The sequence below is a fragment of the Letharia columbiana genome (assembly GCF_014066305.1).
Source record: "Letharia columbiana isolate WasteWater2 chromosome Unknown Sc0000011_s2, whole genome shotgun sequence".
Classification (NCBI taxonomy): domain Eukaryota; kingdom Fungi; phylum Ascomycota; class Lecanoromycetes; order Lecanorales; family Parmeliaceae; genus Letharia; species Letharia columbiana.
In genome coordinates, this window is record NW_023501049.1 from 1,006,343 (window position 1) to 1,033,573 (window position 27,231).

At 52.1% G+C, this 27,231-nt stretch overlaps 8 protein-coding genes across 8 annotated transcripts; 2 read left to right on the forward strand and 6 right to left on the reverse strand.

Annotated features, from left to right (window-relative positions):
• Positions 1 to 94: 94 nt before the first annotated feature.
• HO173_004478 (uncharacterized protein) lies at positions 95 to 3,453 on the forward strand (the record flags this gene model as incomplete). The annotated part of the gene is made up of 3 exons (XM_037306402.1): positions 95 to 830; positions 920 to 1,824; positions 3,349 to 3,453. The coding sequence occupies 3 exons, from the start codon at positions 95 to 97 to the stop codon at positions 3,451 to 3,453; spliced, it is 1,746 nt and encodes a 581-aa protein (XP_037166912.1).
• Positions 3,454 to 3,734: 281 nt separating this feature from the next.
• HO173_004479 (uncharacterized protein) lies at positions 3,735 to 4,896 on the reverse strand (the record flags this gene model as incomplete). The annotated part of the gene is made up of 3 exons (XM_037306403.1): positions 3,735 to 3,809; positions 3,860 to 4,645; positions 4,723 to 4,896. 3 exons carry the CDS (start codon positions 4,894 to 4,896, stop codon positions 3,735 to 3,737), a joined length of 1,035 nt encoding a protein of 344 aa, XP_037166913.1.
• A 495-nt stretch (positions 4,897 to 5,391) lies between these two features.
• Positions 5,392 to 6,105, reverse strand: HO173_004480 (uncharacterized protein; the record flags this gene model as incomplete). Its single annotated transcript, XM_037306404.1, has 1 exon — positions 5,392 to 6,105. One exon carries the CDS (start codon positions 6,103 to 6,105, stop codon positions 5,392 to 5,394), a length of 714 nt encoding a protein of 237 aa, XP_037166914.1.
• Positions 6,106 to 7,721: 1,616 nt separating this feature from the next.
• HO173_004481 (uncharacterized protein) lies at positions 7,722 to 12,327 on the reverse strand (the record flags this gene model as incomplete). Its single annotated transcript, XM_037306405.1, has 2 exons — positions 7,722 to 8,549; positions 8,599 to 12,327. The coding sequence occupies 2 exons, from the start codon at positions 12,325 to 12,327 to the stop codon at positions 7,722 to 7,724; spliced, it is 4,557 nt and encodes a 1,518-aa protein (XP_037166915.1).
• A 2,714-nt stretch (positions 12,328 to 15,041) lies between these two features.
• Positions 15,042 to 18,629, reverse strand: HO173_004482 (uncharacterized protein; the record flags this gene model as incomplete). The annotated part of the gene is made up of 2 exons (XM_037306406.1): positions 15,042 to 15,269; positions 18,522 to 18,629. 2 exons carry the CDS (start codon positions 18,627 to 18,629, stop codon positions 15,042 to 15,044), a joined length of 336 nt encoding a protein of 111 aa, XP_037166916.1.
• Positions 18,630 to 18,772: 143 nt separating this feature from the next.
• On the forward strand, positions 18,773 to 19,736 carry HO173_004483 (uncharacterized protein; the record flags this gene model as incomplete). The annotated part of the gene is made up of 2 exons (XM_037306407.1): positions 18,773 to 18,827; positions 18,898 to 19,736. 2 exons carry the CDS (start codon positions 18,773 to 18,775, stop codon positions 19,734 to 19,736), a joined length of 894 nt encoding a protein of 297 aa, XP_037166917.1.
• A 359-nt stretch (positions 19,737 to 20,095) lies between these two features.
• On the reverse strand, positions 20,096 to 20,530 carry HO173_004484 (uncharacterized protein; the record flags this gene model as incomplete). Its single annotated transcript, XM_037306408.1, has 1 exon — positions 20,096 to 20,530. One exon carries the CDS (start codon positions 20,528 to 20,530, stop codon positions 20,096 to 20,098), a length of 435 nt encoding a protein of 144 aa, XP_037166918.1.
• Positions 20,531 to 22,603: 2,073 nt separating this feature from the next.
• HO173_004485 (uncharacterized protein) lies at positions 22,604 to 27,191 on the reverse strand (the record flags this gene model as incomplete). Its single annotated transcript, XM_037306409.1, has 2 exons — positions 22,604 to 26,807; positions 27,064 to 27,191. 2 exons carry the CDS (start codon positions 27,189 to 27,191, stop codon positions 22,604 to 22,606), a joined length of 4,332 nt encoding a protein of 1,443 aa, XP_037166919.1.
• Between the last annotated feature and the right edge of the window lie 40 nt (positions 27,192 to 27,231).

Consider the following 27,231-nt stretch of genomic DNA (forward strand, 5'->3'; position numbering starts at 1 on the left):
GCACCGCAAACCCAATGCCGTCCTCCATCGATCCCTCCTCCTCCACAGTGGCTCAGAGTCGGCGTCTGTGGGAACGGGACTGGCAAGAGCTCGGATGAACGAGGACGGTCGGCGAGAGTCTATGGGCCCACTGCGAGATGGAGAAGAGTTATTGGATGAAGGAGTTTTTGCAAACAGACGCAATGGCCACAACGGAGCCATAGATCGAGGGCCTGGCTCTGATGAAGAGAAGGCGTGCTTGAATCACGTTGCCTCCCATCACCCATCGTCGAGTGCCAATCCTCTGAAGGAGAAGACCGAAAGTCTACGCAATGTAGATGCTCTCCAGCACCCCTCAGCCAAAAGTACGACGGACGGTACGGCCGCTCACGACAAGAGCAATGAATCCAGACAAACATCACCGGAGCAGCTCAATCCGATCCCAGAGGACGACAGCTCAGCCGTCAATGTCTCCGACCGTCCCCCTCCGACCGCCACCGACGGGCCCACACCCAACGACAAGACCGGGCCACCAGACCAGACCGAAGTCCACGCCTTTCCCGAAGGCGGTCTGCGTGCCTGGCTCGTCGTCCTCGGCTCCTTCAGCGGCATGACGGCCGGTTTCGGGATCCTCAACAGCGCGGGGACTTTCCAGGCGTACCTCAGCACGCACCAGTTGGCCCACGAGTCCCCCAGTGCCGTCGGCTGGATCTTCAGTCTCTACGCTTTCCTCACCTTCTTCTGCGGGGTGCAGATCGGGCCCGTCTTTGACGCCCACGGGCCCCGGTGGTTGGTGTTTGCGGGCACCGTGTTCTTGGTGGGCGGGATGATGGGGGTGGCTGAGAGTAGCAGTGAGTGCCGCTTGCTCCTGTCTTCATTCAATGGCTGTCTTCCGGCTCTGCTTCCAGGCTACCTTCGCTGACTTCCCTCTCCCTTTTAGAACTCTGGCACTTCATCTTGACATACTCCATCCTCTGCGGTGTGGGCTCCTCCCTCATCTTCACCCCAGCGATCGGCTCCATAGCACACTTCTTCTCCAGACGCCGCGCCGCTACTACAGGTCTCGCTACCACCGGCGGTAGTGTGGGTGGCATCATCTTTCCTTTGATGCTCCAGCGTCTCTTCCCCGAAGTCGGCTTCCGGTGGGCGACGCGGGTCCTCGCATTCCTCTTCCTCTTCCTCCTCTGCATCGCCAACCTGCTCATACGCAGCCGTCTGCAACCGTCGAAAGACAGTCACGTCGTTCAGAACATCTGGCCCGATTGGCGGATCTTCAAGAACCGAGTCTTCGTGTTGACGACCGCAGGGGTCTTCTTCATCGAGTGGGCTCTCTTCATCCCGCTTTCCTACATCTCCTCGTACGCTCTCGCCGGGGGCGTTTCGCCTACTTTCAGCTATCAGTTGCTCGCCATCCTGAACGCGGGGTCCTTCTTCGGTCGTTGGGCGCCAGGCTACATGGCTGACTTGTTTGGGCGGTTCAATACGATGATCATCACGGTGGCTCTATGTCTCATTTCCGTCCTCGCCGTGTGGCTCACCGGCTCACCGGGGGATGGCAGCAGAGGCATCGCTCAGCTGGTTATCTTCTGTGTCCTCTTCGGCTTCGCCTCGGGAAGCAACATCAGTCTAACACCAGTGTGTGTAGGGCAGCTGTGCGGGACCGAAGTGTTTGGAAGATGGTATGCGAGTCTGTACACCGTGGTGAGCTTCGGCTGCTTGACCGGTATACCGATCGCGGGGCAGCTTCTGGCGACGGAGGGCGGGAAGTACACTGGCTTGATCGGGTTTGTGGGAGCTTGTTATGGAGGGGGGCTGATATGCTTCATCTGGGCTAGGGTTTTGAAGGTGGGTTGGAGTCTGAGAAAGATCTACTAGAGAGATGAATCGAAGTTACCGCGCACGTGCAAAATGACAACGGTAAAGCACGATCGTTAATTGGCTTATGGTTTATTGACGCGTTTATAAAAGTTAACGGTCTTTATCGTACCGTCTCAATTCAATCACCTCTTCTCGTCAACTTCCCCGTCTTCTATTCTTCCCACTACGGAAAAGCTCTGTCCCTTTGCCAAAGGTGCACGCCAAGCCAGTACTCCCCATCCGGCACCGCAGTTCCCACTCAAAGCACCATCACCTCCATCCTCCGTTCCGAAGAGCGACAGACACCTTAGCTCCCCTTGCCTCAACTCACTCACTCACCCACTACACACTCTCGACCAAACTTCCCCGCCCTCCGTGTGCCGGAGATATCGATCTCGGAAAATGTCACCTCGGAGATATCGATCTCGGAAAATGTCCAACCGTCCTTCCGAGCCTGATCGTCTGTCTCTCTCTTCTCAAAGACATCCCCCCATCCATCCATCCATTGCCCCCTGTTGACGACGTCCCGGTCGCCGCCTTTGGGGGAGGGGGGTGTGCGAGTGGATGATGTTGATGGATACATACCATTCTGGCCTCCTCCTCCTCCTCCTCCTCCCCTCCTCCTCGGCCTCCCTCCCTCCCTCCCTCCCAAACCCCCCTCAACCCCCCCTCCCTCAACCTCTCCCACCCACCCTCCGATCCCTCCCTCCCTCCCTCCCCCCTTCCCTCCCTACCCCCTCCCTCCCCCCCTCCCCCCCTCCCCCCCCCCCCCCCTCCCTCCCTCCCTCGCCCCTCCCCCCTCCCTCCCTCCTCCCATCCCCATCCACATCCAGCCACCAGCCAGCCGATGACGCGGGGATGAGCACCACACTCCATCCGTTGTGCCCGCCGGTCCAAGGATCGATGTGGCGACGGAGGAGGAGGAGGAGGAGGAGGAGGAGGAGGAGGGCGGGCAGGAGTTGAAGGTGATGGTTTTGGGCAAAGGGGGGCGCTGGAGCCGGAATTTGAGGTTGGGGGGGATGTGGTTGGGTTGGATTGGATTGGATTGTTTGTCCGTCCGTCTGTCTTTTTTTCTGCTGGGTTCGGATGGGGGGTGGGTGGGGGATAAGTAGGCGTGGGGTTGGTTTGTGTTTTACGAGGAGGAGGGATGGTTGGGGGAGAGGTGAGGAAAGGGGGGGCCAAGGTTGTGCTTGTATTTGTGGGGGATAGGATATCGAGTCTATGGGTTTAGAAAAAAAACCTGTTGCATCGGAATTCTCTGTGTTGGAAGGATCGCTTTCGGACGTGGTTGGACGAGTACTTGCATCATGGACGCTGACTCGGCGGCGACTTGATGTATGAGATTCCATCACGCACCCGAATGGTCAATGATGTTACTTCATGTTGATGTCTCAGTCTGTCAACCAGGTTCTTGTCCCGACTGCTCATCATGAGCCCTTTTACTCCCGGGCAATCGCTCAGACGGTCTCTTTCCCGTACCATGCTGAACAACTGTGACGATGACTCTAACAGGATGTAATCAAAGTTGACATTTCAAACCTCATCCTGGTAGGAATCTATGCGGTGAGGCAGCCTCCTAGAGTTGCTCCGGCAAACTTTCGCGACGATGCTCCATGAGATGGCCCATTGCGTGTTCCTCTTACTGAAATATCGCCATCCAGAGTAACAAGCTAATTTCCCAAGCCAAATCTGACGGCGTCTCTGGACACGGGCCGGCAAGCGACATGGAAGTTGACCCCGGTGTACGGAACTTGGAGTTTGGATGCTTGATGATCGCGGCCGTTCAGATCGAGGGGATCGTTGACAGGGTCATGCATCACGAAATCACGAGATCCGACGTGGGAGAGAGATCCGAGAAGCCATTCTTCGTGTGGATTTATGAGAATTCTTCTTCGGATTTAGTCTCCGAGGTTGTGGGGTCGGATGCTCACTCTGCGTATGGGAACCCCTCTGCGTATGGGAACGTCCTCTGTCTGTACCCATGTTTAGCATGATCTCATGTCAAGGGAGCGAATTCACGAACTCCATCGTCAACACCGACTTCCCCAGCCGCTTTCCTCTCCCTCGCCCTCTCCCCTTCCTCCCACAAGCTCCCCAGGCTCGTCCATCCCATGTTATCATTCTTTTCCCGCTGCTTCATCCGTATTCTCAACGGTACCTCCGGCTTCCCAAGCTGGCAGTCCGCCATACCAGCTACAGGCACCCTTCCCTCCAAATCGTCCCCCATCGCACCCTTCAGGTCTAAAGTAAAGCCAGCGTAGTAGTGCTGTCGTTGGATGTAGAGATGGTGATTCATCATAGAGCGCTCGATTATGAGGTGGAATTCGCGCGGAGTGTATGAGGATGCCGTGGTCGGTTGGATACCCGAGGGAGGGTTTGGGAGGTCGGCAGAAGATGTCTTGAGAGGAGTAGGATTGGGGGTGAAGGTCTTGGGAGGTTGTGAGAGAGACGGGCGTGTCGCTGCTTCGTCGGTGCTGGGGAATGAGCGCATTGCCCCCCATCGAACCGTCCCACTCAAGCCTGTAAAGGTCGTTCCTCTACCTGAAGCGTCATTTGGCCGCTGCCGGGCGGTGTTGACTTCATCAAATTCTTCTTGGGCATGATCAGACTCTTCTTGGGGAGTTGGACCACTGTCCTCCTTTGCCTCGGCTGAAGGCGGTGTTGATGGCATGAATTGCGACACGGACGAGCTGGAGTCAGCCCTTCCCAATTCAAAGCGCAACGGACTAGCATTGATAATATTCTGCGCGGAATCCGTATTCTGATATACTGCAAAAGCGGTATTGGGGGCGGGGCGTTCGGGTTCATGCTGCCACCACTATTAGCCATGGAACTGTAATTTTCTTAGCATTAGACTCAACAGGTCAGCGCCATACAGCAACCTACCTTGAGATTCTTGTACATGACAACGTCGCCATACTGCTGGAGTACCCGCAGTACTCCTCTACTTTCAGCCAGATCCCGCGGCCTGGGGTAGATTTTCACATGGACAGCTCGGTCTATTGTTTTAGCATAAGATGGGGTCGAGTACGCTGTGAAATTAATTCTGGGTATTACCATGTTGTCAATGAGGCTCTCTGAACGAACATACGAGATAAACCAGCCCAGCTCTTTGGTGAGGGCTCTCCTGTCGCACTAGCGCTTCGGTTATACCTGCTCTTCGGCTGGGTCGGACATTTGTTGGGTTCTAGCACATACATTTATTTCTTTGATAGGCGAGATAATCCTTCCACTTAGTCGAATCTCGGTAAATTATTGTGTCCTCGCTCTATAAAAAAACCCACTTTTAGAAAAAAAGAAATTTGATTCAGTCATCTCTAAATTCGAAGTAAAGCTTCATCGGATCTTCACCATAACTCATTCTCAATGCCAAAGAAAAGGTACTCGAGGTCATGTCTCAAGAAACCCATCGCTCTTCACACGAGAATACACTGAGCAACATGACTTTCCAAACTTCCAAAATCCTCCAAGAGAAACTTCGTTCTAAGACCCCTGGCCACTCAAGATATATATACACGGAATGTAATTGCTCAGTATATGATCGGAACTTGCTGTTCATCTTTCACATCTCTTTCCCCCACTCTCCAGCATCTTCAAGCTCTTCCGCATCCTGATCTTCTTCTTCACCATATGCTTCCCAATCCCTTCCCTCGACGCACTGTGTCTCAAATCCTTCTCGATCTTATACGACTGTGAACGTCGGAGAGAATGCTGTGGTATTCGCGGATCGCAATTGGCGCTGGAGGAGGAGGAGGGTCTCGAAGCAGAAATGTTGAAGTAGGATGCCACGGGCGGAACCACTTCGGGGGAGAGCGATGGGGAAGTGGAGTCATCGAGCAGGGCGGCAGGATGGGTGGGTTCGTATAATGGCTGTCCGGTCTGCACCATTTCTTCAACGAGTGCCGATATGCGTGAGAGGTGGTCGGAGGAGCATTGAAGACGGTTGAGGCTCTGCCGTCGACGGCAGACTCGATCCGAGAAGCTGTTTGGCAAATGGTGGGGCGGGTTTAGCTCGCGCGCATGTGGTATTGATCCTTCTACGCATACGCTCGGCCGCCGTGGCGTGAGGGTGTGCTGGTCGAAATGCTGAGACAGTTCCGCGATGGTGGTAGCGATCGGATATCCTCGCTCAGGGGAGCCATGGCAGCCATTGTCATAAGAAGGCGTCGAGTCGCCAGAAGAATTGGGGGAGACACTGTCATCCATTGGATATGGATGGTAGAAGGCGTGCTGCCTGGAGGCGCATGCGAAGGAAAAGTCGTCAAACATGGTGCGAGGGTGTCCAGATCCAACGTGGTAGTGTATATGTACGGCGCCCGTTGGCGAGGCAGAGAGAACCAGCCCAGTGGTACGAAGTGTGCAGAAGGCCAGTGGTCTTAAACCCAATTCGCTAGAGAAGGATTCCCAGCGTCCCTATGACCACCGACCACAATAATGGTGGAAGTATAAAAGGGTCAATCACGTAGCTCCAGTTGCGACCGTGGAGACATGACAGGGCTGGTGGAAGGGCGCGGGAAAGGTCTAGAGAGTATGGGAAGAGAGATGCTGTGTTGTGTAGTTCTGTAGGATATTTGGAAGGAAATCATGGGCATGAAAGGCGGTTGGGGACGAGGGAATCGCGGTTGAGAGTTTGGCCGTGTTTGGCGGGACACAATAATTATCATTTTCCCAGGCGTTCATGGAGAGTTAAAAGTTTGAGAGGTTCCAGAAGCTGCAGCAGTTAAAAGTAGCCCAGTGTGCCGGGAATCGACCGACTTCTCTGGTTGGACGATGCTCTCTTCCCCTCCCGGTTCCGCGGATACTTACCCTTGCATCTCTTTCCACCCTTTTGCAGAGCGAGCAGAGCAAAAACACCGGAACAGGCCCTTCATAGTTCACGCTAAAAAGTAGGTAGGTCGCGGTCGGCCGCGATCGCGACGAACTGCTTACTTACCTTAGTGCTGGCTGGTGGTTTTGGGAGCCGCCGTGAACGTGGCCAATGGTATTTTGGCCGAGTCCGAGAAAAAAAGGTCCAGATGGGTTTACGCTTTCGTGGATCGGCGGCGGGAATGGCCCGGGTGGAGAAAAGATTTTCATGGAGATAATTTTAAATCATTCCAATAATTAAAATAATAAATGATTGACAATATTAACTACCTAGGCTCATTGGCAAGGGAAATAATAATGATTGACAATATTAACTACCTAGGCTCATTGGCAAGGGAAAAAGAAAAAGAAAAAGGGAAAAAGAAATACCGTATGATACACGATACAGAGGACCCGAGGGACAGGAAATACCTGCATCCGAAGGTCGGAAGAGGGTCACGGGAATCCTTTCGGAGATCTCATGGTATGACGGTAATACCGGTTTGCATAAAGTATCATTAATACCCTAGCGTGGCAGTCGCACCATCCCGTCCCGCCGCATTGACGATTATTACCGTGTCAGGGAGGCATAGCCAAGTACTTTGGTCATAAGAGTACAGTGTGAATCATGGAATTCTTGAACCTTTTTGTTGTTGTGGCTGTCGGTCAATAATCGTTGCTTGTTCCGACACCCCATGCAAAGTTTCCCTTCATCCATAGCGCTTAATCAACCAGCCACGATACCTAGCTCCCGCAATGTACATGTATTGTGTGTCAGAGGGTTAAGGTAGACGATAGGAGCTACCATACTTTAGCTTGGACCGCTGTGGATTCAATACGGGTGGCCAAAGATTTCCAGAACTTGATCTCGACTTGGCGTCATGATTGGCACAGTATGGAAGGCTGGGCACGGATGTAACACGTGAGCGTATCACGAATAGGTACGACACACATATAGTAGGCACGGTAGCATCGATTGTAAAGTAGACCAGCTATGATCAACAATGCAACGCTCCGGTAGGAATACAACAGCAACCACCTCATCGCACAGGACCCGAAAGCTTATTCCTTCGCCGGATCTCACTCCACCTGCTCAGAGTGCCTAGCTCCAACACACTCATCCGGCGCGTAGTACCGCTAGGGGTACCAATGATGACGGGCTTCCACTCATCCTCCGGACCGGACAAGATGTTCGTTCCGAACCTCTCCGATGGAATAATCTGAACCACCTTGAAGCGCGTGAGAATGGCAATCAGTAGCAACGTCAAAATCAGTAGCACGCCCGCCATCACCGTCGTCGCCGTCTGAGCCCCGAGATGCCTCTCAACAACCCCACCCCAAGCGGTAACACCGGCAGCAATGACAAAGGCAAACGTCTGCGCCACCGCGAACCCTGCTGTCACCCGAGGGAAGCAGGAGAAGTTGGTCCTCTTCTTCCGAGTCTCTTCCGGTAGCACACGGCGAGGCCTTCCCGTCATCCCTGGCTGCAAGTCGGAAGTATCATAGGTCTCCATAATAATGCCTTGACATTCAGCAATGGCGAGGTTGGAAAGAAACCCGATCAGGCCGGCGAAGATGATAGGCACCATGTAATTCGTAGGTTGACCACCGGAAGCCAAAGTGTAGGCCAACCCCGCGAACGGCAATGAGATCATGAAGATAGCCCTCCGGACGAGGTGAGACGTCCAGGTGACGCGCTTTTCAAATGTCATGCTATCAGTCCGTTGAGCATGGTGCCGTGCTCGACTGAACAACGACGCTTTTTGGAAGGGTATGGCGAAGAGAGCTCCAAGAGGGATGATCGCCACGCCCAGACCAACGTACTGGGGATGAAAGCGATAGTACTTGGAGAGCAGAGCCCCAAGAAGCTGCCAACTTGTAAGTCGTGAACCCACCATGTTGTCGTGACAGACTCACCACGATAATCAAAACCACCTGACCATATATCCATCCAAGGTAGAGCGAAAGAATCGCAAAGCCTGGTTGCAAGAGCATGCGAACGGCGAGCACGTGCCCTGCGATGACCTCTTCCCACCACCAGATTGGTCCTGTTGATTCAAGGTGCATCTTGATCTCCCCTCGAGCGACTCTTCTGGAAACTTCACCTCCGCTGCGAACCTCAGCCATCGATCTACGGTAGGCGGATCTGCGGACTTCTGGCGAGAGGATATTGAGTACGAGCACAGCGGCGTTTACAACGATTGTAATCCAGAAGCCCCAAGAAACATCCAAGCCACTTATGATACCTGCACCAATGAGGAACCCGATCCCTATCGATCCGATAGCACACCATGTCCAGATACCAAGCCATACACCCATCCCTCCTCCGTGCCTCCGAACATCGTTGACATTAACCGTCTCCTGGTGAGGGTTACCGCTCTGCAAAGAAGCTCCGAAAAGGTCTAACAAGGTCGTAATGAAGTTAATGTTTGCAAAGCCCATTACGATTCCTGCGAAAATCCGTGGAAGTAGGAGCCCAATTCGGTATGTCGCCACATTCGGGGATCTCTGCGAGCTGATCGCAAGAGCTTGTGGAAATTGCAACGGCAAGAGTATGGCTAGTGCAGCCAGCGTGTACGGCTTTCGCCCATGAAGCAGAGGTAAAGGGTAGAAAAGCGCCGTGGTGATGGCCAAGCCAAGGAAGAAAAGCACGTTTCCCAGAATGGTGTAATGATGCTCATCCGCAATAGCGTACTGAATAGCAGGCACCTCACCAGCATAGATTCCAATAATCAATCCCATGAATGCCGTCGTAATACAAGTCACAGTAGCAACGTATCTCTTGCGTGAGGTGCTCCAATCCCGAGCGATTGGCGAGCGACGGTGAGATCTGCTAAGACTGAAGCCATGTGACTCTCGGATACTGAAATGATGACGGTCATTCAAAGTGAAATCCTTGTTGCCGGAGCGCTCCCTATGATGTGAAGTCTTTTGTTTGTCGTCGGCGTCACGTAGTGATGCGGCAGTATCTTGGCGAGGTTGTATTCCACGTCCGCCAGGTCTTGCCGTATAATGACCATCACCAGCCATTGTCTCTTGGACTACCGGATGGTAGTGAATCCCAGCGGTCTTGAAGTCTGCCATGTACGGTACATGTTCGCAATCGCTTTGTCCATCACTATCAGAAATTTCGGGGTCTGGTAAGTTAAGCTCCTCTGGCTGTGGGACTCGGCCTTTTTTCAAACGTTTTGAGCTCAGGCGAGGCTGAATTGGTGGCTGCTGGTGAGCATTGACGTAGTCTCGGACAACTTCCCTCGAAATAGTGCTCTCAGATGCACCGTGAGCTCGCAGGAGCAAAGCGTGTTGCTCTTTCGTAGAGGGTTGCGCATTGGGTAGCGTCTGAGGAGCACGTGGCGGTGGCTTCGTCTCCAGACGTAGCTTAGAAGTGTGAGATGGTGCTCTAATTACCGCCCAGTCGTTTGCAGTGACAGACTGTTCCCACGATGGTTCTTCAGCTCGGCCAGCCGCCTTTGGAGCGCTTGGTAAGTCAAGGAGCCGATTTGTATTTTGCGGCTTCATATGTGTCTTATCATCAACCTCAAGGTACGGCACTGCGGAGGCCTGCCTTGTTTGCGCAGGATATGGTGTCCCATCCCGAGCTTTTCTGAAGTGGCCACGGTAAAGAGCATCGCTCTTGGGCTCCTCGATAGTCACTTGCTGAGGCGGTACCGACGTGTAATGATCTTCTTCATCGCCACCTCCAGATAGGGACGACAAGCCTTGGCTGCTGTCGATCGACTCGGTTGAGTGTGCGCGAATATGGACATGGTTGAGGTGACGAGCCTTTAGTGGCGTAGTCTCAGCATCGTCCTGGTCGGCAGCTTGGCCGGCAATGGTCAAAGCTTGGTTGAGTAGAGACTCGAGGTCATGAATGACTTTCGTAAAAGCCGTACCGTTTTTCTGCTGGTTCCGTAAGGCCAGAAACCGATCTATGCTGTCTGAGTTTTCCGGTTTCTCGACCTGGGTCTCGTCGCCCAGTGCTTTGTACCCCTTGCCAGCCGATAGCGTGGCCTTATCTTGGGTAGTAGCTGCAAAATGGCGACGCGGCCTAGTTGTCAAGTTCGAAATCGCTGTAGAGCCACTCTTTTTACGCCTCGTGATTGAGCGTAAAGAAGGTGTTTGAAGTCCGGTCCGGGCACTAATCTCAGAGAGCATTGACATGGCCCTACTGGCTGTTGAAGCCTTCGGGGATTTCTGAGAGGAGTTTTTGTATTGCGTAGCCGAAGCCTCTTCTTCGACTTCTAGGTCGGTCCTTTTTCCTCGCTCTCCCTTGGCAGAAGAATTGGCTTGAGAAGGCTTCGGCAGAAGAGGAGAGTCTTGGCTAAGAACGCCTTCATCTGCGTTGAGAGGGACCGATTCCAGACTAGACACCGAGGGCGAGTAGGTGTTCGTAGATGCCTTCTCAGGTACTACAAATGGCTCCGTGGTCAAGGAACTGGCACTGACGTCTTTCATTGTGCTTTGCCTCAGTGGTGGTAATTGAGCTAGCAAAGCCGAGATCTTTGGACCACCTAGGGGATCGCTCCCCTCTTCCGGATGGGTAGAGAAGCCAAGATTGTCGCGCGCGTTCAAAGCCACTGAAGCTCCAACTTTTCTCTCTTCGTTATCATCCCCAACAATGGATACGGGCGCTCCAGAGGGGTTGTCATGATAGTGGCCGTGGCCGTGGCCCGCACTAGACGTGAGGACAGGTTGAGCGGCTTGACCGACGGCGACTCCACCAGCACGAAAATTTAAGAGCAGATCTTGAGGCTGCTTCACGGGGCTAGTCGGTGTGAGCTTTGCTTGTGACGGCGTCCTGTGTAGACTCGATCTCGATGGATCAGCAACGGTGTGGGCATGCTCTGCCACTTGAGTCAACATATCGATGGCTTTGTGCGGACTCCCGTCACCGAGTCCTGCATACGTCGGCATGGCCTGCGGATCCTCGCCCGTCGTATCTAAATCGTCGTCTGGAGGTGGAGAAGTGGCCCTAGAGACCTGTTCCTTTCTGCTAGGGACCTCAGATCGGTAGCTACCCGGAACATGTAAGGGAGCGGGTCTCAGAGCCTTGTTAACGTCGACTGCAGGCGGTACGGTGCGTAGGTGAAATCGTGGTATGCGGGTTCCAGTCGATGTCTTCGATGTCTTCGATGCCGATGATGTTGCCCGCTTTAGTCCATCAACGAACGAAGCATCGCGGCCAAGAACGTCAGCATGAGATCGTTGATTCAGGCCTGACGTGGCATGCGAGCGAGGTCCCTCCACTGTTGAGTTACGATCGTTCTGCCTATTTGGCTGACTTGGTCGTCTCGGAGATTTATCAGCATCGTCATCATCGACCTGACCGGCAGGTCCATCGAACCTGGTAGCTCCCATGTCCGGAGGCTCGTACGTCAATCGAGTGAGCTCAGCAATGGCTTCAGCTGGACTGAATCTGTAAGTGTGGGGAAGGACAGGAGGGAGGTCAAGATGGTTCCCGTCAGGATCTCGAGTCTGATAGCTGTAGTCCGGAGTAGAGCAGGGTGTTTTCGGAGGGTATCGGCGGTTGCGAGAGATCAGTAAAGACCGAATGCGGTCTCGGAGATCCGCGTCTACCGCCGAGGATGTTGTCAAGCCCCGCTCAGGTAGCAAAGGTGCATCGACCCGGCGAGCAACCTTCTCCATAAGCAGAAGCTGGGAAAGGGCTACAGCATCGGGACGGTGACGAGATTAGGATGTAGGCTGCTATTAATTGATGCAAGAAGAGAGGGTGATGGAGAAAGAGTAGGTGATTCTGAAGACAAGAGAAAGGAAAGAAAGACACAAGCAACGGCCTTGACATCATTACAAGTCGCGTTTTTCCTTTCAATTTGGATAAAGAGGGAAGGAACGGTAGTCTTCAAATGTAGATGGAAATACCCTCGACGGTATGCGCTGCGTTCAACAACGACAGCGACGATTCAGCCCACTCGTGGGAAAGCATTATCTGCTGCGCATCAGGAAGCCTATGGAGTTGGAGACGCCGAAAACTTCTCAACGCCTCATTTACATTCACCAAAAAGGCCAGTGATTGATTCATAGCTCTTCAATGTCCTTTGAACTCACACCCATGGGTGTTGGTGAAATCCAAGTGTTGTCTATCCGATTCCACCGAAAGTTCCAATGTCTGCTAAGCAACACTGAGCACGGAACTTCACTGTAATGTAGAGTGCCTAAGTGACTCTCTACAATTAGAATGGGAGGAGGGGAACCCATAAATAGAGACCGAAAGAGCGATGATGAGGTTGGACCTTTTTACATTTATGACTTAGCGGCATTTGCCTTATCTCTTGGCATCGGAGCTATCCGTGACCCCTGTTTCTATTGTCGATCACGATCACGATTCACGATTCACGACGATCGCCTTACCCGGGATGCCCGGCCAATCCCCACGCTTACACCACGCGGCTTCATTCGACCTACTTACCCGACGACTGATGCAGGTCGAGATCAGCTTGTAAAAGGTGGGTGGCCTCATGGCTGTGTGTACATACACGAGCACAGCCTGCTCGCATCTCCGTCCGCTGAAGAAAAAGATACATGTAGACTACGAGCAATGTGGCGCATCAGCTCAGCTGACTCGGTGTCGGACGTATTTTATATTGCACAGGCCGGGGAAGCTAACGACACCAGGAATATGTTCATTCGAGCATGGTCGTATGCAAGGGCCACCCGGCTCAAAAACGGCCTGACGAGGTATTTCTGCAATGATCTTGTGATACCTACCTTGTAAAGCTCAACACTGATGCGGCTACTCTCTCAACGCCTGACCGCTGTAAGTTTCGTAACCGTAGCGGCATTCCCGGGTTGCAGCTGTATATGAAGATCAGCGTCTGTGTTTCATCTTTGCTTCAATGTACTCTTGTTCAAGTCCCATTTTGCTCAAGAAAAAGAGGAAGAAGAGGAAGAAGAAGAAGAAGAAGAAGAAGAAGTTCTCAGCCATTCCCAGTCATATTTTGAACGAAAGCCTCGCCCATCCCCATATCATCGTTGACTTCTCTATCTCTCAGCATCAGCCTTGGTCACAGGGACCATGCATGTCCTCCAGCTTCTCTCGTTGGCTTCACTTGCTGTCGCGGTTTCAAATCCCAACAGCATCACCAAGCGTCAGTCTTCTTGTACCAGCGAATCATGGGCCATACAACAATATCATACCTGCACCAATTGTACCTATCCTGGCTCAACACAAGAGACTACGTCACTCGTCTTTGACTTTGCGGATCCCAACTTCAACCCGGCTGTTACAGCTACGTGTGAGCTGAGCCTGTTGCCTGGCTCATCGCTCATCGATTTCAACTACACTCCATGTGGATCAGGCGTGGCGTTCTACTACGATGGAACAGATCTCAACGTGGAACGAACGGGTGTCGAGTGCGGAAAGTAAGCATGCCCGCTCCTTCAATTGTATTCAGGAAGTCACAGCGCTGACAAATATCCTTAGCCACACTTACACTTACAGCGGAGCTGTCGATGTTACCGATGCGACATTCTGTTATGGACTCTTCGGTGGAACGTATTGTGAAACGCCGGTTGGCCAAATCAATGTGCCCGTGTCATTCATCCAGCAGACAAGTGCAAGGTGATCTCTGTTGAATGGTGGACTCGATTGCCGTCCGGGCTGTTGAGGTAATGGTACGGCAGAACATGACGCGCCTTACGTAATATGGCTCAAGTTGAGCATGGCGGGCAAACCAATCATAAAGTCCAGCGTGGCGGTCTGGGTATGCCGTTGATCGCCTGGCAAAAAGGTATAGAAATAGATTCGAACATGCATGCTTAGAATGCCAATAGATCTTAGATAATTAATAAACCAGAGAAATGCAGCAAGACGCTCACGTCATGCTAGATTGCCAAATATCCCCCTTCCTCCCCAAGAGCATTCTCTTCCAATTTTTCAACCCGGATCCTCAACCTTGTTGACAAGCCAACAAGACAGAAATCACCCCTAGACTCACCCCCCAACTGGGCATCGAATGAGCGCCGCCCAAAGGTCGCGCGACGGCCGATCCTGGGTATTCCTGCCCCCCCTATCATTGGGGCTGAGCTGCCGCCTGATCCCCACTTGATCAGAACCCCATTCCGTTTTTCCTCCCACGCCCAGGTCTTCAGGGGCATACTGGACCCGCGGTGGGATAGATTCGCGTGTTTACCGGAGAAGCGGCGACGACGGAAAGGAGACATGATATCAACCTCAAGCATACTCCGAATTCTCTCTTCCCTACTTCTCTCGAGACACTCGATTCGATTCTCCTCCATCGCTCCGTCCTACAAAAGAGTGTACTGGACGAGTCTCCGGTCGTTTCCCTGAAGCATCGAGCTGATGCCGGAATACAATCCCCGGAGAAGGAAACGGACTTGGATCATTCCTCCCCCGGGCGGGCTTCTGGCCGAGATAGAAACGCTCGCGTAGCGGGAATTAGACAGCCGTTCTCGTCGACCGGGATGTCCGGAAAATTCGTTGTGGTAGTGAAACGGGTGTCTATATAATGAGCTTTGACAGTGGTGATGTTCGTTGGCGGAGGGTCGATCGATCGAAGACGAGTTGATAGTTTGTGCAAGCGGTACGGTCGCTGCGAATCCCAGACGCGCTGAACAGATGACGCCGATGAGGGTGAGGAGCAGCATGAACCCCGTTTGCTGAAACATTGCCGGATTTTGGCTCCAGAGGCTCGTGAGAGTTCTGCAAGATGCCAGGAATACCGTTGTCGCTGGTGACAATCTGTTGTCCTTGTGCCTTCAGGATACATTCAAAACGCAGTTCTGGTACGTTTTAGGTCGTTCGGGTCTGAATTCGCATGAATCGTGATCTTATTTGTAGATCTGTTGCGCCTCTGAGTGGATGCCTATACTTACTGAATGTGACTTCCCTTCTTGAAACATTGAAACATCAAATGCGATTTGAGGCCCCTTTGTATCTATCCGCCGGGCGAAGCATGTCTTTTTGAGGTGTACAGAATGGCCATGTTCTCGTGCGTCGGTATTGCTTGCGCAAACTTGTATATGAATTGGGCGAAGACACTAATCTTCCTCGCTCTTTTTAGAAAAAAGAAAGCATCGAAGAAATTCGGGCTATCAAGACTTGAGCGTTCAATAGTGGTATCGACAGCGCTCTAGGCTTCGTACCTACATTACCTGAAAAAAGACACAATAGCGTAGCCACGCTTTCTTGATGCAGCGATGGGACAGCTGCCTGAGGTGGTGACATGCACGATCTAGCTCCCCGGTGAGAAGCTTTCGTCCAGCGTAGTCATTTAACCTTCTGATCGCTGTGTTGGAAAGAATAGTAAGACTTATGTAAAAGTAGATAAGAAAAGCAAGAACTAAATGAGCTGCTGATTTCTGGTACATTCTTTTGGGTCGTCCGACATCCAAGGATTCTACTAAATCCTATCCCAAGGTGGTTCACTGGTTTTCTCAATACAATCATACATAGCAACCGTCAAAAGCCTAAAGGAATGACGTGCCATAATGACTGAAATCTGCATCGACGTCACCCCGCATACAGGCTAGGGCGGGCGCCACTATATGATCGCGAGAGCTGGGTGGTTTGGAGGGTAGCGCGATGTACTCGATGGGGTTGTGCACGGCGTAGCACATCGCAAAGCCCGCGGCCTCGAAGGCGCTCAGCTACCCTCTAATGTAGGGACAGAGCTCAGCTATTTTCGTATAAACAAGATCCTCTGTAAGTGAATCTATCACCGTAGGCAGATAGACGCAATGCTTGAGGTATCTGAAGACCGGAAGAGTATCCTGGAGGCGGGCATGTAGTTGCTGAGGGCGGCCCATCTATCTCAGCACTTGTCTAGAAATGGAGATGGGCGTGGTATGAGATACCTACCGAGTATGGCAGAGAAGCAACAAACGGGATGAGATTATCCTATACATAGACACAAATCGAGGATCCCAATACCTGAATAGGTTCAAGCATACAGATTCCCAGGGATAGGAGGCGCAACATCTCCAGCCGTAGTGAGACAACAGTGGCCCACGCTGTCTTGATCCGTGCTGACCACTTTCGGAGGCTTGGCACCCCGATATCTAGCCACTTGTTCTTCTTGTGCGCTTTATCGATTCCTGAGCGAGTCGGGGCGGCCAATAATTGCATACACATGTTTAAGGCGCCAAGAAGAAGGGTAATGAATACATTGATAACCACGTGTATGATTGTACTCAGCTTGCTTGTCTGTGTGCAGTCGCCTTGGAAGAGAGAATTGATGTGTTCTTTAGATCCCCTTTTAATCTTGATGACTACAGTGCACGTGAGATTGATAAGGAAGATGACTATGTCGGTCTCCGAGCATGTCGATAGCACGGCGCCTCTTTTTGAATGCCGTTACTGAACGTCTTCGCTCGATCGTGCTGTGGATCTACTGTCGGTAACTAAAGGCAAACGTTCTCGAGCGTGGTAAATTGAGGACTTCGGATTATCTCCTTCGTTATGAATGGAGAAGGAATTTGCTCAGAACGCGTGTCATCTCCAATCAACGTTACCCTGTTCTCGACATGTGTATAAGCTCCTCGTAGATTGAGGGACGGACATAATTTCCAATGTCTTTCTGATTTTCCACACGAAAAATGCACGTACACAAAAGCTTCGAAAGGTTTCTGAGCTCCGTTATCTGCCGGGCCTTTGGGCTCTCACGGCTGTACCCGCGAGGTGGAGACGGCGATCATGCCCCAACACTCAGCTTGTACCTCGCTGAATCATTAACTTATTACGTGGTACGATTCTCCTAGGGACCAATATTGGCCTTTGGCCTGTGAGAGAATGAGAGAGAGAGAAAAAGATAGACGCGGAGAGGCGCAGTAGCGGATGACAGAAGTCTGAATACCAAGCCTCGTCTAATTAGGCCGTGCTAAGAACATTAAAGAAAGCCCTCTCTTAGCATTTGATCCGGGATGTGATTCGTGTACCCCCTTCTTAATGTATTGCCCCTCCACCCAACACCAAACACATCCGGGTAACCAAACACATCCGGGTACAACTCCGGGGTACCATGTGTGCCAGACCCGACACGCGAGCAATCACGACTCTATTCCGCCCGACAGGACCCTTTTGTTTATCGTTCACCTATATTTAGCGTTGACCGTTTGCCTCCGGCAGGGCTAGTCTGGTTAGGATCACCGAAATAGTGTGGGAGCGAGTGTGTACAGGAGATGCCACGAAACGAAAGGAGGATACCGTTCACGAGTGACACTCTGCAGATAGTAAGACCAATGGCGTTTCAAATAAAGCCGCGGTTCTTAAGCTTCTGTCTTCGGGGGCGACCCTGTTGCCATGTTCGGCCAAGTACATTGTACTAATGAAGCCTGCTTTCAACAAATTTTTCTCTTCTTGCAGGTCTTGGATGTTTTTGATGAGCAAGGAAGTGTTTATCATTGAAGTAGGATCGACTGTCGATTCACTCCTGCTCAGCTAGCTCACTCGCTAAAGCGGCTACGGCCGCGCGAGTGGGGGTTACTTGTTGTGCCAAGATATCGGAAATCTGCGGCGAACAGGAATAAAAGTGTCTACAATATTCGTGAAGTAGGTAGCCAAAAGAATGGCAGAAGCCACTGATATCGAATAACAACTATAAATGCGTACATGAGATTTTCACCACAAGACTGGCGCTACTACGAGGATCGTTTAGGTAGTCTCGATGCTGGGAGAGCCGTAGAGTAGCTAGTCTATGCCACCAGGGAGCTTCTGGGAAATTGATAGAATCATTTCGCACGTCCACCATTTCCTTGGTCATCGAATTCAAGAGCAGAGAAGTAGCCCTGTAGTCATTCGTTGGATGGAGTAGGTGCTTTTTTTTCTGTGCCTTTGGAAGCTCTCTAGGTGGTAGATATCAAACAGGAAAGGCAGTATCCATTCGTCCGCCCTTGGCTTCACCAGAACCTTGCATAGTGTAAGGCAGTTGAAGACTGGCCTGAGAAGCGTATGTGGTAACAGGAGTACGCATATGTGCTGGCGGTGAGAGCTACTTTTTCGAAACGATTTCAAGAAGTGAGTGGAAACAAGGTTGTGAGAGATAAATATCAAGAGAGTCCAGAAACCATCCCCACGGCTACTCACCTTTGCAGAGAAGACTATTGTCCAGTGACAATGGCGCACCTCCTGAAGAAACCCCTAAAGCTCGCTCTCGTGCAGCTCGCAACAGGCACGTCCTCCCAACCTCACCCCCACCACCACAACCTCCTCCTCCTTTTTCTGACACCCTTACTCCGTAGGCGCCGACAAACCCGCCAACCTTGCCCGCGCCCGCTCCCGCGTCCTCGAAGCCTCCAAAGCTGGAGCCTCTCTGATCGTCCTTCCAGAATGCTTCAACTCCCCCTACGGCTGCCAGTACTTCCCCTCTTACGCGGAGACTCTCCAACCCTCCCCTCCCACCAAAGAGCAATCCCCGAGCTTCCATGCTCTCTCCGAGCTAGCCGTCGAGAGTAAGAGCTACCTGCTCGGTGGCAGTATACCTGAATATGTGGAGACTACGAAGAAATACCACAATACTTCCCTGCTCTTCTCGCCCGAGGGAGACCTACTAGCCACGCACCGAAAGGTGCATCTGTTCGACATCGACATCCCCGGCAAAATCACCTTCAGAGAATCAGACGTCCTCTCCCCCGGAAACAAATTGACCCTCGTCGACATCCCACCCTATGGCAAAATCGCCCTCGCAATCTGCTACGACATCCGCTTCCCCGAACTCGCCACCATCGCCGCGCGCAAGGGCTGTTTCCTGCTCTTGTACCCCGGCGCTTTCAACCTGACGACCGGGGCGCTGCATTGGGAGTTACAGGCGCGGGCGAGGGCGGTGGACAACCAGGTGTATGTGGGCTTGTGCAGTCCGGCGAGGGATATGGAGGCGAGTTATCATGCTTGGGGACATAGCATGGTGGTGGATCCGAATGCGAGCGTGATGTGTGAGGCGGGAGAGAAGGAGGAGATTGTGTATGCGGAGTTGACTGGGGAAAAGATTGAGGAGACGAGGAAGGGGATACCGGTTTATACGCAGAGGAGGTTCGATGTGTATCCGGATGTTAGTGAGGGGAGGATCAAATTTGATGAGTGATGGATGCATATTTTGATGGATGAATGAACGATTTCATGGTTTACGTCGGTCTCTCTACTGAAATCGACTCGCCGTCTCCCAAAGAGGAACTGTCCATCTGTGATAAATTCCAGCCTCTACCTTCAATGGAAGATCATTTTTGAGCCCTTCGCCCGACTGGTGGCGATTCCTGATATGCCGGTCCAACTTATCCTTCTGATAGCCACCCTCATACCCACAACCCGCTATCACACACCGGAAATGCCTGACCTCAGCGGCACTGGGGGCCCTTGTCCGAGCCATTGCGAGAGGAAAATGAGTTGGGTGAGCAGAATCTGAAATTGAGATATGTAATCCATACAAAACCCGTTTGCTACTGCTCAGCTCGCTGCATCGTCACTAATGGGCGCGTCCAACCAGACAAACCGCGTATCATCGATCCTCGGCGTGTCTGGATGCCACGGGGCCTTGGCCTTTACACCCCACCTGAGCTCGAGGTTGCGCCTGGAATATCTAGGCCCGCCTGTCTTCTTGCTTGGGTCTTCATCCTTGAGGATGAAGTAAACCTTTCTGCCGTTAGCCCATCCTTCCTGTGGTGCCTTGGCCCATGTCTTCGTTGCTTTTTCAAAGGCCGCCGACACGATCAAGATTTGCCACTGGTCCCTCCAATCATCCCACTCCTCATGATCAACATCTATGACAGTTCCTGTCCAACGTTTCGGGATCTTGCTACCAGTGGTATCCTTACCTCCCTCATTAGTCACAGTCCGGTTTTCCTTCAGAGCTTCGACGTTGGTGGTTGACGGCTCGGACATGATGGCAAGCTCGAGAGAAATTATTGCGCAAAGGTCAGTCTATGAAGGCATCAAAAGCGGAAGTGAGCAAAGTGAGCCACTGACTTTTGTGGAGATGCTTAAGTCTTTGAGTCGCTGAGAGATACGTTGTGTTCTGGACAGCGCGTTGGGTTGAAAGATCGCGTTTTGTCATGAGCTTGTCTGTAAGTGTATGAGTACTCGAAAGCTGCAAAAGCGGCCTGGAGAGCCCGAAAGAATCATACCTGGAAGACTGTTGTGTCGCAGTTACGGTGTCTGATCTGAAGAAAGGGAAGAGCGGCAGAGGTGACAGACCGGACTTTATACCAAAACACCAGGGCCCAAGGCGACCATACCTGCCCGCCTTTCGCTTGCAAGTGTTCGAAGGGCAGTGAAACGCTTTTACACAAAATTGAGACTAAGTCACGGGAAAAGACTCTCAGGCGGCTTCGAAACGCCGGCAGACTGCCCGATTGGTCGGGCGTGTACCTCAGATACTTCGCCCCCTTGTGCAAATGCATCGAGGCCAAGTCCCCAAGAACAGCCTAGGTGCTTGCCAGGTACTTTGACGCTGTATGTCCGATCGACAACCAAGTATGCTACCACGAGCAGAGCAGGTCGAATGGGCGTCTCTGGCGCGGTCTTCAGCGTTCGTCAAGTTTGCATCCACCGTCAAAGCAGACTGGGCCAAAATCGTCACCTCATTCCAGCTGCTCGCGATGTCGTAACCGCTTTGGCCCTACACGGGAACAATAGTAGGGACCCGTCCAAAGCCTCGAAAGCCATTCTGAGACACCGAAGTGTATGGTAGGCTTTCTGCAGTAGGCTGGCGCACACTTCGCAATACAGCCTGAGTACAAGATATTTCACTTGGCAGATTTGCAAACAGAACGACCTACCCGTCCGCAGTTGCCATTTCATCATGCAGGTATGCATGCTGGGTGAAGCTGGGTACGAGGTTGGCTGGATGATCCTCCATGGCGATAACGGCGCGCTGGCGTTCTGTAGGAGTGTGACTGATGCGTAGCCAAAAGGGCGAGAAGCGAGGGGTTATGGCTGAAAAGCATATGAGCTGGCGAGTTAATGAAGAGTATGAAAGATTTTGCTGGGGTTTTGCGAAACGAGAATATGTCAGGCTGGGAAGTCCATTGATCTTGTAGACTATGTAGAAAAGAAGCATAAGGGGCGAAACCATCCTGATCTAGTCTATGCAGTAGAGGCGTATTGCAAAAAGCACTTGGTGGGCTACCACCTGATTTGATTTGATTTGGTTTGATTGAATTTGCTGCGCACTGATCTAGCACGCACCCCTTTCTAAAGAACCTTTGCGTTCTGCGTACAAAAAACCACCCGCAAGAGTCGCAACATGCTCGAGCCATAAGGGCAGGCAGAGGCAGCCAGCCACAATCCCCCATAGAATCTCCCAATCAGCTCCTCCATTGAACATATCGCCAGTAAGAATCCCAACATACTCGAATCATCAGGGCAGGCAGAAGCAGCCAGCCACATCCCCTTGACTCTCGCAGTCTGCTCTAAGAGTACCTACAACTTCCGACAACCAGCAGTCCAAAGACGCGATCAAATCGAAAGAAGCGAGTGAGCATTGAGGCCTCAGCCATGCTGCATTGGTTACCGACCTCGACCATCAATCAACCACGCGAGTGGGAAATGGCTACACGTCGCCTCCGATGACAGACTGGTGACGCAGTGTCTCAACCTAAAACCATCAATCAACCACGCGAGTGGGAGACGGCTATAGGGAATCCCTGCGAGGACCTGGCGATATGAAAAGAACGACATGAAGATCCGAAAAACGCCCCAACTCCAATTTTAATGACCCGTATGCTTCGCTAAAACGACAATAATCGATGCTTTCGTTCCGTAACAGTCCGCATGCTGTGTAAGATTGATCCGAACCTCCTTCCTCGGAGGGAAAAAAAGATGTGATGAAAGTGAACTTGTAAGACCCGCGGTAGGTCGGCAAGCCAATCTTTGTACAAATGCGGTCCCCTGAATATGGCCCTGATGAATGACGCCTCCGACTCCGTGTTCCCTGTCTCACACGGTGAAGCTTCCCTAGCTTTTATTCTCCTCCAGAGCACTCGCCAACTTCTTCGCGTCGTCATCGTCACCGACCTTGATCAACCAAGACTCGATCTTGCCGCTCTCCCCAACGATTGGCACCCTCACAGTCTTGCTCTGCGAGCTCTCGTAGGTAAACGATTTCGATAAAGCAAAGTTGAGGACGATTCTGCCACTGGGGTCTTGCCTCAAAAGGACTCTAGTCTGGTGTGACTTCCGATTCTTCAGGACACGCAGAGGTCCAACGCCTTTGCTGGCCCAGCTTGATGACTTTGCGTCCCACTTCAACGCTTTTGCCTTCACCTGCAAGACAACATCCTCGTCCTCCTCGCCTGGCCCTGGAGACGTGAGATCGATCTGCTCCTGCTTTTCTGCTTTGTCGTCTTCTCCGTCAGCAGTAGACTCGTTTGCACTCTCGCCGGTTGTGGCACCCGGCGATGTAGCGCGCGATGTTGTATTAGACCCATTGTTCGAGGGCGGTGCCAATGAGGCCGTGGCAGGCTTGAAGCCAAAACCGAAGCCGACACTGGGAATCTTTGCTGGAGGAGTGCTTGAGACGCTTGAAGTAGGCTTCGTTGGTGTCTCAGTCGTGACATTGGGCTTCGCAGCACCAAAAAGGCCACCAAACGCTGGCTTAGATGGACTTGGGGAAGTAACATTCACGGCAGGCGGATTGCCAGATTCTCCGAATTTAATTGGGCTATCCACTTTCCATGTATGATCGCCCTTTGGACTATCTCCAGCTTTGGAATTCGCGCTTGTGAAACTCGAAGCAGCATCAGAAGGTGGACTGAATAGATTGCTCGATGTACCAGACTTGAAGGATTGACCGAAGATATTGCTTGTTTGTGAAACTGCACGACCGTCTGCTTGTGGTATCTCACGAATAGATTTGCCGTCTTTGTCCCTGGAGACTCGATCGAATAGGCTCCGTCCAGTATCCTCTCCGTTGGCATTCTCTGCTGTGTCATAGAGGCCACTCCCACTTGCGCCGAACGGGTTGCTGAGTGCCTTCGGCTCTTTGGATTGGCCTTCTCCGTCCTCATCTGACTCCGATGCTGAATCATCGTAGTCGAATGGTCCACGTACTTGATGTTGTACGTTCGTCTCATCGTCCTTTTCATCCTCATCGTCCTCATCATCGGCATCGCCAGTCTTGCTACCCTCTGCGCCAGACTCTTCGCCTGACAAATGACCGAATATGTTGTGACCGTTAGTCAGCGGTGCAAGTGGTTGACTTAACACTGAAATACTAGGGTCTGCTGGCTCTGCTTGATTTGCACTCGTGCTTGGCTTCTCGTTGTCTGCGTCTGCGGCGATCACCCATTTCCCATCAATGAGTTTGGCAGCCTTGCCTTTGATTTCCTCCTCGAGCTTTTGCTTCTTCATCCGCTGCTCTTCAGCATCTCTACGCTCCCATGAGTCCAAGTCTTCCTCATCCGAATCGAAATCCGCTGCCTTGCGCTTCTTTTTGTCTTCTGCCGCGGTCTTTTCTGCGGCTTTGCCAAATTGTGAGATAAAGTTTGTCGAAGACGCACCAGCACCAAACGTTGGTACTTTGAACGTTGGAGCATTTGGTACCTCGGACGAGGTCGGACCAGTAGACGTCTTAATAGAGAACGGGCTTGGATTGGATGCACTCGATGCTGCTGCTGCGCCAAATGTTGGAACCTTGAATGCTGGAGCTTTAGCAGCTTCAGATGAGGTCTGACCACTCGTAGGTGGCTTGGCAGAAAACGGATTGGCACTAGATGCTGTCGATGTTGTAGCACCGCTTGAGAATTTGACTGCCAACGCTTTGGTCGCATCCGAAGGAGCCTCACTGCTTGTAGTAGGCTTGAAAGAGAAAGGACCTGACTTTGACGCCGTCAAAGGGGCAGCAGCGGAACTCGACGGCTTGAACGATGGGGTTGAACTGTTTACTGGCGCACCATTGCTGGTACTCTGCTGGTTGGCGAAAAGACTAGAATTTGGTGTTGAAGAAGTCGGGTTGAAAGAGGCAAAGCTAGATTTGAATGGTGACTCGGTGTCAGGCTTGGACGAAAGCGGCACCGAAGTGGTGGAAGAGGGCTTGAAAGTCGATGGCGACTGAGTCGAAGAGGACCCAGAGGGTGCTTGGAACTGGAAAAGGGGGGTCGCTTTGTCATTTTGAGTGCCGTTGACTTTGGTCTCTTCCTTCTTGTCCAAGATATTTTTGAATATACTCGACGTTTGTGAGCCTGGTGAGGTAGCTGAAAGTGATGGATATGAGACTGGATCATGACCGCGAGCCTTCTTGCCATTGTCGGCTGTGCCCTGCGCATTGTCTCTCTCTGGCTCCTCGTCCGCGGATCTTTTGTTGTTTTTGTTGGTCGCTTGCTGGGCTGGAGGATCGCGTTTGGAAGGTGATTGAGTTATGCTAGTTCCATTTGACAACGCTCCTCGTGATTCCTGAGTGAAAATTGACGGGCCTTCGACTCTAGCCTTTTTCCCTAGTACTTCATCTTCTTCCCCTTCGCGATCCTCAAAGATAGACTTCCTCTTGCTGCGGACAATCTGTTCCAAGGGGTCAAATCCGTCAAGGACAGCCTTTATTCTCTCATTACATTGACTCTCAGCATGCTTTATGCGCTTCTCCTTGTGCCGCACATAAAATGAAACCCACCAATCTTGGGACCATTTTTTTGCCTCTTCTTCACTATAGCCTTCAGGAGCCGGTGACGGCCCAAATTTGCGGGGGATATCTGGCACTGTCTTTGGTCGTTCACTGGACTGCTGAGTAGACACAGATGAGCTCGGAACGTTACTGGTGCCATGAGTTGGTGAGGCAGAGTCGCCCTTGAGCTGCGAAGGGCTAGGTTGAGAGACTGCCGAAGGCGCTGATGGCGCGGGAGAAGGTGATGGTAGGAGGGTAGGTGGCATCTTCAGACTGCCGAATATGGCTTTGTATGGCGGACGCGCATCTTCTGAAGGATTTTGAAAGAGGGTAGGCTTCGCAATCTTTCGCTCGCCGATTTTGGTAGGACTGTTTGCTCCATTCTCGTTCGAGGCTTTTGACGTGCCCGGCGGTTGCGGCATGCTGAACAGATTACCACTGTCTGTAGCGGTATTGTTCTTAACAGGGCTGAACAAGGTTTGCGCATTGGTCTCGGTCGATGGTTTGGATATTCTATCGAAAAGACTGCCCCCAACACCTTGAGCAGTTGTGTCCTTGGTTGGACTTGATTGAGATTGAGAATCCGTTTCCGCAGGAGGTTTCGTGACCCTATCGAAAAGGCTGCCACCTCCGCCCTGAGCAGTACTGTCTTTAGTAGGACTTGACTGTGTCTGAGCATTTGATTTATTCAAGAAACCAAATGGACGTGACTGCGGCGAAGGATCCGGTGACGTCTGCATCATAGAGCTTCCACCTTGGGTCGGGGACGTTGAACCCTGTGTGAGGAAACTGCTCGACGTTTGCGGTTGGCCCAGGTGTGCAAAGAGATTGGCTGTTGGTTGCGCGGGTTGTGACTGCTGGAACTGAGAGATGCTCTGTGCGAAAGGATTACTGGAGCTTTGGTTTTGTGGAGTCTTGAGGTGCGCAAACATGTCTGTGCTGGGCTGCGGGGCTTTTTGCTCTGTGCTTTGACCGAACGCATTATTGGATGGCTGCTGCTGAGCATTTGATTGCGAGAAGATCCCAAGACTAGCATGACTTGATTGTTGCTGGTCGGTGGACTGGTTGAAGGGATTGCTCGGAGGTTGCGGCGACTGACTTGATGTTGAAATGTTTGGAGCGCCTGCGGCGAACAAAGGCTTCTGCTCTCCTTCGAGAAACTTCTGAAAAGGACTCATCTTTTGCGGTGGTAGATTAAATATGGTTCCCTGAAATCCGGTCGGCTCGGGCGGAGGAGCATTATGTGTGTTGATGGCAGTGAACGGATTGTTCACGTCCTGGGCTTGGCCCGTGTTGAAGCTGAATCCTGTTGTGGGTGCAGCAAATGAAGGGTTGAAGCTGTTGCTAGGGAACGGCGGGAAGGAGGAGCTGTTCTGGTTGGGTTGAAATCCATTTGGCTGCTGACCGAAACTGAATCCACCTTGTTGTTGCTGTGTTCCGTTCATATTGATTCTGTCGCCTTCACCAAAGGAGTTCTGTTGCTGCTGCTGGGACATGCCAAGCGATGGTGAGGCGGGTGGACGTAGGGCCCCAGGCCGACGACCACCTCGAGGTTTCGCGAGCCTAGCCATTCTGTTGTTAGTAATTACACCTCTCGCAAGCGCGCTGTAGCCCATCAAAGGAGTTCCTCAATAGTGCGAATATGTTCGTGAGTGTTGTAAATGTAAGAGGTGGTGGAGGTGGATTTGTTTTTGTTGTGAAAAAGTGAGGTGAAAGAGTTGTGGTGCCGTCGTCGTGGTGTGACGAAGATTTGGTTATTCAAAACATTTGCAGCCTCCCGCCCTACACGAACACCCGGAACTCCAAAATTTCAACATACCTTCGTTGTGCCATCTGCGCCGCCGTAGCTCTCTGAGGTTCCTCTATTTGCGACCCTACAGAGAAGCCGTCCTCATCAGACATTGTTCCATCCTTGGTGAGTTGCTGGTCGGCAACCCGCTTCGCCATCTCTGCTGAGGTGGGGTATTCGCAAAAGGTGAGAACGCCT